The sequence below is a fragment of the Oncorhynchus keta genome, chromosome 35 (assembly GCF_023373465.1).
Source record: "Oncorhynchus keta strain PuntledgeMale-10-30-2019 chromosome 35, Oket_V2, whole genome shotgun sequence".
Classification (NCBI taxonomy): domain Eukaryota; kingdom Metazoa; phylum Chordata; class Actinopteri; order Salmoniformes; family Salmonidae; genus Oncorhynchus; species Oncorhynchus keta.
The window spans coordinates 64,748,907-64,764,751 of record NC_068455.1 but is presented as its reverse complement, the minus strand read 5'-3'; the positions used below and the strand labels follow the sequence as shown (position 1 = coordinate 64,764,751).

Here is a 15,845-nt window from a genome sequence, read left to right as displayed (position 1 = left end):
GTTTTTTATTTTTACTAAATACAAAAAATAAAAACTATTTTTGGTTTGTCATTATGGGGTATTGTGTGTAGATTGATCAGGAAAGTCAAGGGGTCTGAATACATTCTGAATGCACTGTATGTAATAATCACCTCTTCCTTCCAGGCAAACTGGATGTATCTTTTAGGCTATGGCAGATGAATGGCCCTACTAAGTTTACTGACGTTTTATATTGATGCCAATTTCAATGACCTCACTATCAAATGTAATCTACCCCATTCAAATGTATTTACGTATTTCCAAATCTGACTCAAAGCCCCACCTTTCCAATTCTATCATCGGGTTAAAGGGATTCATCCCATATTTTTTAGATCACCATGTCCCTTGATAACCCATCATTCAATAAAATCTGATCTGAATGGAAAAAGGAACTTGGTGGAGAGATCTGTGATAAAGTCTGTAATAGTGCCTGCCTTCGGGTAAATGGAAGCTCCTCTTGTGCCCGGCTCAGCCTTATACAGTTTAAGGTACTTCACTGTATCCATTCCAGTAAGGCCAGATTGTCCAAATTATACCCAAATATTGATGGTACATGTGACTGGTGTAAAATCTCCTTGGCGGACTTGACTCACATGTTCTGGTCCCCGCTTGGCAGACTATTGGTCCACTATTATTGATTTAAACCCCTGTCTGAAGCATGTAACATAGAGTTGCAGCCTGGTGCAGAAATTGCTATTTTTGGAGAACCAGACAGCAATAGACCAACAGACAGCTAGATGTCATTGCCTTTGCCTCCATGTTGGCCCGCAGAAGGATTTTATTGGATTGGAAATCTATCAATCCTCCCTTAGGCTCAAAGTTTTGATGCTGTTCCTAAATTTGGAATAAAATTAAGTATACCATTCAAGGGTAAACTCATTTTATTCCACCTGGGACCCGATGATATCCTATTTTGAGCAGCTCCAAACACTTCCTACAGACTACTATTACTACTATATACAGTAGGCCTAGAAGGGAGGTAAACAAAATAAAACAATGCTATGCTGGTGGGTGGTAACTAAATAAAACAATGCCATGCAGGTGGGTGGTAACTAAATAAAACAATGCCATGCTGGTGGGTGGTAACTAAATAAAACAATGCCATGCTGGTGGGTGGTAACTAAATAAAACAATGCCATGCTGGTGGGTGGTAACTAAATAAAACAATGCCATGCTGGTGGGTGGTAACTAAATAAAACAATGCCATGCTGGTGGGTGGTAACTAAATAAAACAATGCCATGCTGGTGGGTGGTAACTAAATAAAACAATGCCATGCTGGTGGGTGGTAACTAAATAAAACAATGCCATGCAGGTGGGTGGTAACTAAATAAAACAATGCCATGCTGGTGGGTGGTAACTAAATAAAACAATGCCATGCTGGTGGGTGGTAACTAAATAAAACAATGCCATGCTGGTGGGTGGTAACTAAATAAAACAATGCCATGCTGGTGGGTGGTAACTAAATAAAACAATGCCATGCTGGTGGGTGGTAACTAAATAAAACAATGCCATGCTGGTGGGTGGTAACTAAATAAAACAATGCCATGCTGGTGGGTGGTAACTAAATAAAACAATGCCATGCTGGTGGGTGGTAACTAAATAAAACAATGCCATGCTGGTGGGTGGTAACTAAATAAAACAATGCCATGCTGGTGGGTGGTAACTAAATAAAACAATGCCATGCTGGTGGGTGGTAACTAAATAAAACAATGCCATGCTGGTGGGTGGTAACTAAATAAAACAATGCCATGCAGGTGGGTGGTAACTAAATAAAACAATGCCATGCTGGTGGGTGGTAACTAAATAAAACAATGCCATGCTGGTGGGTGGTAACTAAATAAAACAATGCCATGCAGGTGGGTGGTAACTAAATAAAACAATGCCATGCAGGTGGGTGGTAACTAAATAAAACAATGCCATGCTGGTGGGTGGTAACTAAATAAAACAATGCCATGCTGGTGGGTGGTAACTAAATAAAACAATGCCATGCTGGTGGGTGGTAACTAAATAAAACAATGCCATGCAGGTGGGTGGTAACTAAATAAAACAATGCCATGCTGGTGGGTGGTAACTAAATAAAACAATGCCATGCAGGTGAGTGGTAACTAAATAAAACAATGCCATGCTGGTGGGTGGTAACTAAATAAAACAATGCCATGCTGGTGGGTGGTAACGTGCAAATAAAACAATGCCATGCTGGTGGGTGGTAACTAAATAAAACAATGCCATGCAGGTGGGTGGTAACTAAATAAAACAATGCCATGCAGGTGGGTGGTAACTAAATAAAACAATGCCATGCTGGTGGGTGGTAACTAAATAAAACAATGCCATGCTGGTGGGTGGTAACTAAATAAAACAATGCCATGCTGGTGAGTGGTAACTAAATAAAACAATGCCATGCAGGTGGGTGGTAACTAAATAAAACAATGCCATGCAGGTGGGTGGTAACTAAATAAAACAATGCCATGCTGGTGGGTGGTAACTAAATAAAACAATGCCATGCTGGTGAGTGGTAACTAAATAAAACAATGCCATGCTGGTGGGTGGTAACTAAATAAAACAATGCCATGCAGGTGAGTGGTAACTAAATAAAACAATGCCATGCTGGTGGGTGGTAACTAAATAAAACAATGCCATGCAGGTGAGTGGTAACTAAATAAAACAATGCCATGCTGGTGGGTGGTAACTAAATAAAACAATGCCATGCTGGTGGGTGGTAACTAAATAAAACAATGCCATGCAGGTGAGTGGTAACTAAATAAAACAATGCCATGCTGGTGGGTGGTAACTAAATAAAACAATGCCATGCTGGTGGGTGGTAACTAAATAAAACAATGCCATGCTGGTGGGTGGTAACTAAATAAAACAATGCCATGCTGGTGGGTGGTAACTAAATAAAACAATGCCATGCAGGTGGGTGGTAACTAAATAAAACAATGCCATGCTGGTGGGTGGTAACTAAATAAAACAATGCCATGCTGGTGGGTGGTAACTAAATAAAACAATGCCATGCAGGTGGGTGGTAACTAAATAAAACAATGCCATGCTGGTGGGTGGTAACTAAATAAAACAATGCCATGCTGGTGGGTGGTAACTAAATAAAACAATGCCATGCTGGTGGGTGGTAACTAAATAAAACAATGCCATGCAGGTGGGTGGTAACTAAATAAAACAATGCCATGCTGGTGGGTGGTAACTAAATAAAACAATGCCATGCTGGTGGGTGGTAACTAAATAAAACAATGCCATGCTGGTGGGTGGTAACTAAATAAAACAATGCCATGCAGGTGGGTGGTAACGTGCAAATAAAACAATGCCATGCTGGTGGGTGGTAACTAAATAAAACAATGCCATGCTGGTGGGTGGTAACTAAATAAAACAATGCCATGCAGGTGGGTGGTAACTAAATAAAACAATGCCATGCTGGTGGGTGGTAACTAAATAAAACAATGCCATGCTGGTGGGTGGTAACTAAATAAAACAATGCCATGCTGGTGGGTGGTAACTAAATAAAACAATGCCATGCTGGTGGGTGGTAACTAAATAAAACAATGCCATGCTGGTGGGTGGTAACTAAATAAAACAATGCCATGCTGGTGGGTGGTAACTAAATAAAACAATGCCATGCTGGTGGGTGGTAACTAAATAAAACAATGCCATGCTGGTGGGTGGTAACTAAATAAAACAATGCCATGCAGGTGGGTGGTAACTAAATAAAACAATGCCATGCTGGTGGGTGGTAACTAAATAAAACAATGCCATGCTGGTGGGTGGTAACGTGCAAATAAAACCCAGCCCCGAAAAGAAACGTCGTCTGAAAAGTATTAGCACGTCATCTCAAAGGGGAAACTCTTTCTCACCTCGGATTTCCCACTTCAAACCCATATCATACTTTGACTAAAACAATGTTTTATTGGCTTAAATCATTGTGCAACATCATGGGTCAACTCTGGGGATTGTCTTTCAGCTGGAAAAAGTGCATTTTTGTTTTTGTGGGGCGTTAATGGAAGAAGCAGTCTTCTGAATGAAGTTGAGGGGGTGCATTAGGTAAATGAAGAGACGTACTCGACAGCCTGGCTATGGACGTCTTTATGCGCCCCGCATCAGAATCACAGCATACAGTGTGTCATAACTAAACAGAAATATCATCACCTTGTTTATATACTTTGATTTGACCTGTTTAATAATGACCTTTTTTAAAATGAATTTTGAACATGTTTTCTTCATCTCAAGTCTTGGGTTTCTTAATTCAATAAAGAAATGTAAAAGAAGACAACAGGTGCAAATGTTGCTATGCAGGTACCTGGACTCAGGTACATCGACCAGAACATATACAAATCTTTCTTTGTTTTGAAGTTCAACCATGACACATAGTCACAAGCAAGGCAGGAAGTTCACCTACATGAAACATTGTTACGTACTGCCCCTTTTATTTCAGGTGTCTTTCCAACAGAGCACCGCTCCGGCAAATCTATAAAACTATGATAACTGCTTTATAATAATTTAACAACTCATTTATCATTGACAATCAACACACCGTCAACAAAATTGGTTTAGGACCAAAAATAATGACTCTCATTGTGGTCTGAGTGCGAGGAATAATACATTAAAATCCTAAATGGATTTTTTTGGGGGGGTCAGTTCAATTGTTTGAAAGTCATATTAAACTAACACTAGATATCTGCTCCCTCTGTGTCAGTCCAAACCAAGGCTACAACTAAAGTACACACCTAACGCATACACAACACATTAGCAATCCTAACACATGCTCTCACTTATACACTCACTTCCAGGTCCATACCTATGCATGTCTTGTAATGTAGTTCAACCGCCTGGCCACTAGGCGTGCAGTGGCTAAAGCAACTCATTCCCACCACACCTCTCCACCTGGAAGGCAAGCGTAGCTGTACCAATAGCTTATGATGAGGTCATGGAGCACAACCTACATGAACAGGACACCTACACACATTGTACGTGACACAGTGTATACAGGGGGACATGTGACCCACCCGCAGTATGTGATTTCCCATGAGGATAAGAGCCTGCTCCCAGATCTGTTTGTTCTGTCTAGTCAACTCCTAGTCGTGACAATGACCGTATTAGTTGGTAAGAGGGCAAAAGCAGATCTGGGACTAGGCTAGATCAGAGGCATCTTAGGTTACATAAAGCCCTCGTTTCTCTATCCCCCTGTGATTTGGGGCTACGCTACAATACGGAAGTCAACAGGGAGTGAATATCCGGACTCCAGAAGTCACAAGGTTGTTTTTAAAGGTGCACTCTGTAACTTTAATTTCCGGTAAAAGTGTCCCTGCATTGTAGTTGCCATAGGGGGAAGTGGGAACGACAGATTCTGTCTTTAAGGTATCCTGCATCATCATACAGATATGCTGGTGTGGTAGACAGCTAACAAAGGCCTGCAGTTATCATTGTCCCATTTGAATGTGGGAGAGAGACCATATAAACAACAGCACAGGGTAAGAATGCGTCAGGAGCCCTGCTACAGTGTTTGCTTAGTGCTTTCACAGGTTTTAGCAGTTGCAACATAGACAACTCTATGACTTTGTTCTGAATGTCCATTGTCTACCCACTTCTGCACAACTTGGTTACATCCTGCACTGACAACACGGGGCTAATAGAACTAGAATCTGAATATATTCAAATGGTGTACAGTGAAGGTACAATACTAGCTGGTGGCCCCTTATCAACTTGCACCTGTTGTCTCTGGTGTTGTCACAAAGTCATTTCATTCACTCGAAAACACAAACAAGAAACCTTTATATTTACAAATATTTCTGCCTGTTTGTTTGTTCTTACACTTAAAAATGTACAGTTTTGCTCCTCTTTTTTGACGTGTCTCTATGTCACGCAACAATGTATTCCTCCACATTCCGAATGTTCAGAGAATGACAGGTACGTTGTTATGGTGATTGTGTGTCACCCTGGCGCCCTCTCGTGTGTAAACCTATAAAATAGTAGAGGAAAAGAACAGAAAAAAATAAATAGCTTCTGCCGCTCTTCTACTAGTTGAAGTTCTGTTTTGTTGTATATGTACTAGTAGTAGTTTCCTTTGCGACATCACATGAATAAGTATAAAATAGTTCACTAGGATATAATGGCACCGCGACTCTTCATAGGACAGACTCTGATCCCTCCCATCGATGAAATAAGTCTGTCCACTGTCCCAGTTGACCAGTTACATCTCACAACCTTTCCCCTTTGTTTAAGGCTGTGAAGATGACTTGGATGCTTTGAGTCTCTCTCCCAGGTTTCTTCTTCTAGTCCAAGAACACAGCTTGTGTTAAGTCTTCTCTCGCTCCCACTGACCACAACCCCAGTCCAGTCTATGTTACAGTATATTGTGCAGCTGATCATTTCCCCACCACACACTGTCTCTCTCAGTAGGCTAACACAGTCTGACTCTACCACTGTGTTCTCTCACATTCTCCCCGCAACTTCCATAATCCTCAAGTATTAATGAAATAGAAACCAAAGAAAAGTCTGAAGCTAAACACAAGCACAGACACAACATGGTCGCCAACGGTTTCCCATAGAGGATACAGTGCACTGTGGGTTCACACTCACAGCTCTACAGTTTTGTTCAGTGGGATTAATCATATTAACCCGTCGGCCCCCTCTACTGGCCATATTAGAGCATTACAGTCGGGGACGTTCTCTATAGACTTTCCCTCGACTTTTATGTGTTTTTCCCTGTTAAAAAAAAGAAAGAAAAACTAAAACCCAGCAACAACTGATCACTTTGTTGCCTCTTGGTCTAAGGTCCTCTCCCCGCTTTGTTATCAAAGACCATGGCCTGGCTGACAGACCCCCAGTCTTGCTCAGTGTGCTTAGAGTTACATATACAGCAGTAGAGCTAAGGGGTTGTGGGAGCAACAGAGTCAGCAGGGTGAGGGGTCAGGGATTAAGGGTCAGGAGATGCAGGGTTGAATGACTGTACACAGCAAAGTTATGAGTTTAAAAGTATGTGAGTTCTACTCAACTCTTCACATTCATGTAGCTATTACGCCTAGTTAGTTAAATGTTGGTGTTTACTGGTGGAGGAAAGGAGAAAGGGATAGGGAAAATAGAATGTGTGTGTGTAAGCAGTTGGAGAAATGTTATTTTGGAGTACGGTTCGCATCATGGGGATGAGCCTCTGAGTTGAGACGTCTGTCTCTCTCATTCTCTCTCTCCTCTCTCCCTCTCTGTCTCCCTCCATCATTCTCTATGCACTCTAATTACCCATGCCCCAGTGAAGCTGTGCTGACATGTACGTACGTACACATACACACCCACACGCACACACACACGCACATGCACACACACACCCACGCACGCACGCACACACACACACACGCACATGCACACACCCACGCACGCACGCACGCACACACACACACACACACACACACACACACACACACACACACACACACACACACACACACACACACACACACACACACACACACACACACACACACACACACACACACACACACACACACCACACACACACATCAAACAGAATATGCATGTGCTGGAAATAGAGGTGAAGATAGGACAGAATGTGTGGAAGAAGGAGGGAGAGTGAGAACTGCCCGTCCTTTTCTTTCCTTTCTACTAACAGAATTAGGAAAGCCTCCAAGACTTGAGTACTGTATGTACCTTCAATATCTCTACCTGCAGCACCCTATCCCCTACATAGTACACTTCTTTTGACCAGAGCATAATGGACACCAATACCTCTAGGGCACCCTATCCCCTACATAGTACACTTCTTGTGACCAGATCAGATTTGATTTGATTTGATTTGATGTCTTGTGACCAGATCATAATGGACACCAATACTTCTAGGGCACCCTATCCCCTACATAGTACACTTTTTTTGACCAGAGCATAATGGACACCAATACCTCTAGGGCACCCTATCCCCTACATAGTACACTTCTTTTGACCAGATTATAATGGACACCAATACCTCTAGAAATGTGTCCAAAACAACACACTAATGCCTATAAGGCACTACTTTTTGCCTGACTGGCCAGCAGTAGTGCACTAGGGAATAGGATGCCATTTCAGTGGCAGATTATGGCTTCCATGCCTGCCATAATGACTCACAGAGAGACAGGGGCCCAGGGCTCAGTGGATGGCCTGGTTATTACGAGACAAAGACAGAGCTGCTAGAGTGGCACCAATATCTCACATTACATAAGAGGGGCCCTCAGGGGCCCTGGCCTGATGATAGCAGAGCAGGGAGAGAGGGGTCTCTGTGTGACTGATATGTGGTCGCATTGGTTTGCACCTGCTTTGTATGAAATGTGTTGTAAGAATAAAGGTTGTTTTGATTTACTGGGGTACTTGATTTGGTTGGGGTAGCATGTGGTCTATAGTGCAATTAGTAGACAGTCAACAATGAACATGGGAGATGGTGATGATACGCAATGTGTTGTATATTCAAGGTGTATGATCATTATTTTATTCATGTTTGTTCCAGTCAGGTTCTTCTTGTTGTAAAGGATAATTGTGCAAATCAAAGAAGCATCCGTGCAGTTTTTTTTAATTGCCTCCATTTTTTGTTTTTTGAAGAATAAAATAGGAAGAAAAAGCATATGAAATAGAGATAGAAATGGTTTAAAACAGGAGACGTGTGGGAACATTGACTATCCAGTGTCCTTCCCCCATCATCATTTAAAAAAATAATTCATGCATAGATCCCCCACTGAGAAAGCCATTTATATATCTTCTTCTTTGTACACATTTATATATAACTATATATCTATACACTTAAACTCCTTACACAAAAAAATAAGAACTGAAAGCAACAATCAAACAATCAAAGAGAAAAGCACACAAGATAGGCCAAATTGGCACTTTTCATGAACACAGTCAGTAGGCTATCTTGATACAGCTCCACACTCTTGATTCTCTCTCAGTTCCCTCCGATGGGAAAACAACACAGTACTTGGCACCAAGAATGCTGGTAGAAAGACGATATCAGAATATCAATATTTTCATGATAGATGCTAACTGTATGTACTGTACGCCTTGTATGAAAAAGACTCCCAACAATTCCTAAGGGTGGGCTGAGGGGTTCATTTGAGGGGGGTTTAGAACTACAGAGGGAAAGAGATGGCTGTAGAAAAGAGAAAACACTATATCAAGTAAGCAGATGACATGAGTAGAGAGATAGAGGTTTTCCAATATATCAGAGGTCACTTTACCCAACACCCCAAAAACTATCTCCGACCCTATTACGGCACAGAAACGGATAAAAAGGGGGATGTAAAATCAACTAAATGAAAAGCACAGTAAGAGGATTGTCCTCTGGCAAGGTCTAGGGGCTGTCAGAGTCAGAGAATACGAGACCCCATCAAAATAGTTTCTAAATGTCTCAATGTCCCCCCCTTAACATCTGCTGCCCCTGCAGTTCAGCTGCACTTCCACTTAACCTCAACAGGTGGCACTGTAGGAAGTACACAGCATCAGGGCAGCAGGCTGACGGTTGGAGAAACAGAGAGTAAGAGAGAGAGAGAGATATCCATATAGAGGGAGCCAGAGAGCGTAGTAGTTGGTCCACCGGTCCCCCAGGGGGAGCTCTAGCTTTACTATACGCGTGTGGTGGAGTGGGGGTGGGGCAGGGTGTTGTTGTGGCCGGTGCTGGGGAAGGTATTGAAGGGGTGGAGGGGCTGCATGCCGGTGATGGTGCTGGGGATCATAGTGATGGTGTTGGGGGTCATGAGGGGCACATCGTCCGGGGCCCTCCGCAGGGCCAGAGTGTAGTCGGGCGGGCAGGCGGGCCGCAGGATGTCGTGGGGCCGGAGGGGCTCCATGTCGTGGTGCGAGTCATGCTCCGAGTGCTTCATCTGCAGGGACATGATCTCTTCCTCCTGGCTGTGCGCCAGGTCGTTGGAGGGCCCGCCGTGGCGCTGCGGGGAGAGCCGGTGGCGCCGCATCTCCTGCCGCTTGTCCCGCTTGTAGTAGAGCGCGGCGAATGCCAGGATGTTGAGGAAGAGTAGCGACGCCCCCACCGCCACTGTCACCGACAGCTCTGTGGAATAATCCCGTGTGTCACCGGGGAAGAGGTCCAGTCTGGGCCGCTCTGATCCGTAGGGCTCCACGGGGTCAGGGAATGTGGGGTAGGGGTGGCCTGTGGTGCGGGGTTTGGGCTTCCAGGGGACCCCGGGGGGGCGGGTGCTGCCTGGAGGTAGCCTGGTGGTGGGGGGGAATTCATCATGGAGGGAATGTAGGTGAGGGACCAGCTCCAGCCAGAAGGCCACCTTGTTGGCTCGGTAGTTGTCCCTGACGCGGGGCTTCAGACCGATGTGGAGGTACTGCTTGTCCTTGGAGTTGAACTTGGTCCAGATGACCTCCTCGAAGCGGTTGGGCTTGGTGTGGATGAACTTGGTGTCCTGAGGCACCGGCAGGTTGGGGTCCCTGGAGGAGAAATGAATACCAATCTCATTTAAATTATGTCAATCAAAGGTATTCCAAAGTTATTACACACAGACATTATATAGTATATTTCACTGTTAAACAACCTCTTGAATTTGACATTAAAACATCAAAATAAAAAAACTCAAAATCAATACATTTCATAGCTTCTTACATACAGTTGAAGTCAGAAGTTTACATACACCTTAGCCAAAAATATTTAAACTCAGTTTTTCACAATTCCTGACATTTAATCAGAGTAGAAATTCCCTGCTTTAGGTCAGTTAAGATCACTATGTCACGCCCTGACCATAGAGAACCTTGTTATTCTTTAATTTGGTTAGGTCGGGGTGTGACTAGGGGGGTGTTCCTATCTAGGTTAATTATTTCTATGTTGGCCTGGTATGATTCCCAATAAGAGGCAGCTGTTTATCGTTGTCTCTGATTGGGGATCATATTTAGGCAGCCATCTCCCCACTGGTTCTTGTGGGATCTTGTTTGTGTGTCGTTGCCTCCATGGCTTCATGTTTCCTTTGCTGTTTATTGCTTTGTGAGTTTCCTTTATTAAACATGTGGTACCCAAAACGTCAGTCTGAGTATATTTCCACTTCATACGATAATCGTGACACACCACTTTATTTTAAGAATGTGAAATGTCAGAATAATAGTAGAGAATTATTTATTTCAGCTTTTATTTCTTTCATCACATTCCCAGTGGGTCAGAAGTTTACATACACTCAATTAGTATTTGGTAGCATTGCCTTTAAATTGTTTAACTTGGGTCAAACGTTTCAGGGAGCCTTCCACAATAAGTTGGGAGAATTTTGGCCCATTCCTCCCGACAGAGCTGGTGTAACTGAGTCAGGTTTGTAGGCCTCCATGCTCGCACACGTTTTTTCAGTTCTGCACATACATTTTCCATAGGATTGAGGTCTGGGCTTTGTGATGGCCACTCCAATACCTTGACTTTGTTGTCCTTAAGCAATTTTGCCACAACTTTGGAAGTATGCTTGGGGTCATTGTCCATTTGGAAGACCCATTTGTGACCAAGTTTTAACTTCCTGACTGATGTCTTGAGATGTTGCTTCAATATATCCACCGAATTTTCCATCCTCATGATGCCATCTATTTTGTGAAGTGCACCAGTCCCTCCTGCAGCAAAGCACCCCCACAACATGATGCTGCCACCCCGTGCTTCACGGTTGGTGTTCTTCGGCTTGGAAGCCTCCCCCTTTTTCCTTCAAACATAACGATGATCATTATGGTCAAACAGTCATCAGACCAGAGAACATTTCTCCAAAAAGTGCGATATTTGTCCTCATGTGCAGTTGCAAACCGTAGTCTGGCTTTTTATGGCGGTTTTGGAGCAGTGACTTCTTCCTTGCTGAGCGGCCTTTCATTTTATGTCGATACAGGATTTGTTTGACTGTGGATATAGATACTTTTGTACCTGTTTTCTCTTTAGCATCTTCACAAGGTCCTTTGCTGTTCTGGGATTGATTTGCACTTTTTGCACCAAAGTCTGTTCATCTCTAGGAGCCAGAACGCGTCTCCTTCCTGAGCGGTATGACGGCTGGGTGGTCCCATGGTGTTTATACTTGCGTACTATTGTTTGTACAGCTGAACGTGGTACCTTCAGGCGTTTGGAAATTGCTCCCAAGGATGAACCAGACTTGTGGAGTGCTACACAGGTCTTGGCTGATTTCTTTTGATTTTCCCATGATGTCAAGCAAAGAGGCACTGAGTTTGAAGGTAGGCCTTGAAATACATCCACAGGTACACCTCCAATTGACTCAAATGATGTCAATTAGTATATCAGAAGCTTCTAAAGCCATGACATCATTTTCTGAAATTTTCCAAGCTGTTTAAAGGCACAGTCAACTTAGTGTATGTAAACGTCTAAACCACTGGAATCTGCGGTGAAAGGTGACAGAGCTAGAGTGGTGTATGTCAGACCATGAGACATCTGCAGTGAAAGGTGACAGAGCTAGAGTGGTGTATGTCAGCCCATGAGACATCTGCGGTGAGAGGTGACCGAGCTAGAGTGGTGTTTGTCAGACCATGAGACATCTGCGATGAAAGGTGACAGAGCTAGAGTGGTGTATGTCAGACCATGAGACATCTGGGGCGAAAGGTGACAGAGCTAGAGTGGTGTATGTCAGACCATGAGACATCTGGGGTGAAAGGTGACAGAGCTAGAGTGGTGTATGTCAGACCATGAGACATCTGCTGTGAAAGGTGACAGAGCTAGAGTGGTGTATGTCAGACCATGAGACATCTGCGGTGAAAGGTGACAGAGCTAGAGTGGTGTATGTCAGACCATGAGACATCTGCGGTGAAAGGTGACAGAGCTAGAGTGGTGTATGTCAGACCATGAGACATCTGCGGTGAAAGGTGACAGAGCTAGAGTGGTGTATGTCAGACCATGAGACATCTGCGGTGAAAGGTGACAGAGCTAGAGTGGTGTATGTCAGACCATGAGACATCTGCGGTGAAAGGTGACAGAGCTAGAGTGGTGTATGTCAGACCATGAGACATCTGCGGTGAAAGGTGACAGAGCTAGGGTGGTGTATGTCAGACCATGAGACATCTGGGGTGAAAGGTGACAGAGCTAGAGTGGTGTATGTCAGACCATGAGACATCTGCGGTGAAAGGTGACAGAGCTAGAGTGGTGTATGTCAGACCATGAGACATCTGCAGTGAAAGGTGACAGAGCTAGAGTGGTGTATGTCAGACCATGAGACATCTGCGGTGAAAGGTGACAGAGCTAGAGTGGTGTATGTCAGACCATGAGACATCTGCGGTGAAAGGTGACAGAGCTAGAGTGGTGTATGTCAGACCATGAGACATCTGCGGTGAAAGGTGACAGAGCTAGAGTGGTGTATGTCAGACCATGAGACATCTGGGGTGAAAGGTGACAGAGCTAGAGTGGTGTATGTCAGACCATGAGACATCTGGGGTGAAAGGTGACAGAGCTAGAGTGGTGTATGTCAGACCATGAGACATCTGGAAATCGGTCTTCTCACAAAATCATTTGTAGTGTAGTGTTTACTCTCTGACGGACGCCAACAAGCCTCACAAGACTCGTCTGAAGGTCCCCCGGCACCAGTGAAAAAAATGTATGGAAGTACATATGGAGACTGTTTATTGCCACACATGTAAATAATCCTGATCTTTCTTATATCTCTCAGATGTAGGACAGACACTTCAGAACAAACTTCCTTCAGATTTTGTTTTGGGGACTATCTGTTGTTTCATGTAGGGAATATGTTCAGGGAAGTCAGGAACCAATACACGCAGTCAGTCAGGAAAGCTAAGGCCAGCTACTTCAGGCAGAAGTTTGCATCCTGTAGCTCCAACTCCAAAAAGTTCTGGGACACTGTGAAGTCCATGGAGAACAAGAGCACCTCCTCCCAGCCGCCCACTGCACTGAGGCTAGGTAACACGGTCACCACCGATAAATCCATGATTATCCATGCCTTCCGCCTGGCTACTCCAACCTCGGCCAACAGCTCCACCCCCCCCCTGCAGCTCCTCGCCCAAGCCTCTCCAGGTTCTCCTTTACCCAAATCCAGATAGCAGATGTTCTGAAAGAGCTGCAAAACCTGGACCCGTACAAATCAGCTGGGCTTGACAATCTGGACCCTCTATTTCTGAAACTATCCGCCGCCATTGTCGCAACCCCTATTACCAGCCTGTTCAACCTCTCTTTCATATCGTCTGAGATCCCCAAGGATTGAAAGCTGCCGCAGTCATCCCCCTCTTCAAAGGGGGAGACACCCTGGACCCAAACTGTTACAGACCTATATCCACCCTGCCCTGCCTATCTAAGGTCTTCGAAAGCCAAGTCAGCAAACAGGTCACTGACCATCTTGAATCCCACCGTACCTTCTCCGCTGTGCAATCTGGTTTCCGAGCCGGTCACGGGGTGCACCTCAGCCACACTCAAGGTACTAAACGATATCATAACCGCCATCGATAAAAGACAGTACTGTGCAGCCGTCTTCATCGACCTTGCCAAGGCCTTCGACTCTGTCAATCACCATATTCTTATCGGCAGACTCAGTAGCCTCGGTTTTTCGGATGACTGCCTTGCCTGGTTCACCAATTACTTTGCAGACAGAGTTCAGTGTGTCAAATCGGAGGGCATGCTGTCCGGTCCTCTGGCAGTCTCTATGGGGGTGCCACAGGGTTCAATTCTCGGGCTGACTCTTTTCTCTGTGTATATCAATGATGTTGCTCTTGCTGCGGGCGATTCCCTGATCCACCTCTACGCAGATGACACCATTCTATATACTTTCGGCCCGTCATTGGACACTGTGCTATCTAACCTCCAAACGAGCTTCAATGCCATACAACACTCCTTCCGTGGCCTTCAACTGCTCTTAAACGCTAGTAAAACCAAATGCATGCTTTTCAACCGATCGCTGCCTGCACCTGCATGCCCGACTAGCATCACCACCCTGGATGGTTCCGACCTTGAAAATGTGGACATCTATAAGTACCTAGGTGTCTGGCTCGACTGCAAACTCTCCTTCCAGACTCATATCAAACATCTCCAATCGAAAATCAAATCAAGAGTCGGCTTTCTATTCCGCAACAAAGCCTCCTTCACTCACGCCGCCAAGCTTACCCTAGTAAAACTGAGTATCCTACCGATCCTCGACTTCGGCGATGTCATCTACAAAATGGCTTCCAACACTCTACTCAGCAAACTGGATGCAGTCTATCACAGTGCCATCCGTTTAGTCACTAAAGCACATATTCGCCGCCAGACCCACTGGCTCCAGGTCATCTACAAGTCCATGCTAGGTAAAGCTCCTCCTTATCTCAGTTCATTGGTCACGATGGCAACACCCGTCCGTAGCACGCGCTCCAGCAGGTGTATCTCTCTGATCATCCCTAAAGCCAACACCTCATTTGGCCGCCTTTCGTTCCAGTACTCTGCTGCCTGTGACTGGAACGAATTGCAAAAATCGCTGAAGTTGGAGACTTTTATCTCCCTCACCAACTTCAACCATCAGCTATCTGAGCAGCTAACCGATCGCTGCTGCTGTACATAGTCTATTGGTAAATAGCCCACCCATTTTCACCTACCTCATTCCCATACTGTTTTTATACTGTTTTTATTTATTTACTTTTCTGCTCTTTTGCACACCAATATCTCTACCTGTACATGACCATCTGATCATTTATCACTCCAGTGCTAATCTGCAAAATTGTAATTATTCGCCTACCTCATGCCTTTTGCACACATTGTATATAGACTCCCCCCTTTTTTCTACTGTGTTATTGACTTGTTAATTGTTTACTCCATGTGTAACTCTGTGTTGTCTGTTCACACTGCTATGCTTTATCTTGGCCACACTGCTATGCTTTATCTTGGCCAACTTGT

At 44.5% G+C, this 15,845-nt stretch overlaps 1 protein-coding gene across 4 annotated transcripts in view; it reads right to left on the bottom strand.

The window, feature by feature from the left end:
- Window positions 1–8,559: 8,559 nt before the first annotated feature.
- Window positions 8,560–15,845, bottom strand: part of LOC118378858 (neuroligin-2-like) — a 357,211-nt gene continuing 349,925 nt past the window's right edge. For all 4 annotated transcript variants that reach the window (XM_052497269.1, XM_052497270.1, XM_052497271.1 and 1 more), the window contains one exon: window positions 8,560–10,453. In XM_052497269.1, the coding sequence (XP_052353229.1) occupies window positions 9,625–10,453 (829 nt within the window). In that variant the 3' untranslated portion in view covers window positions 8,560–9,624. The remainder of the gene's footprint in view (window positions 10,454–15,845) is intronic.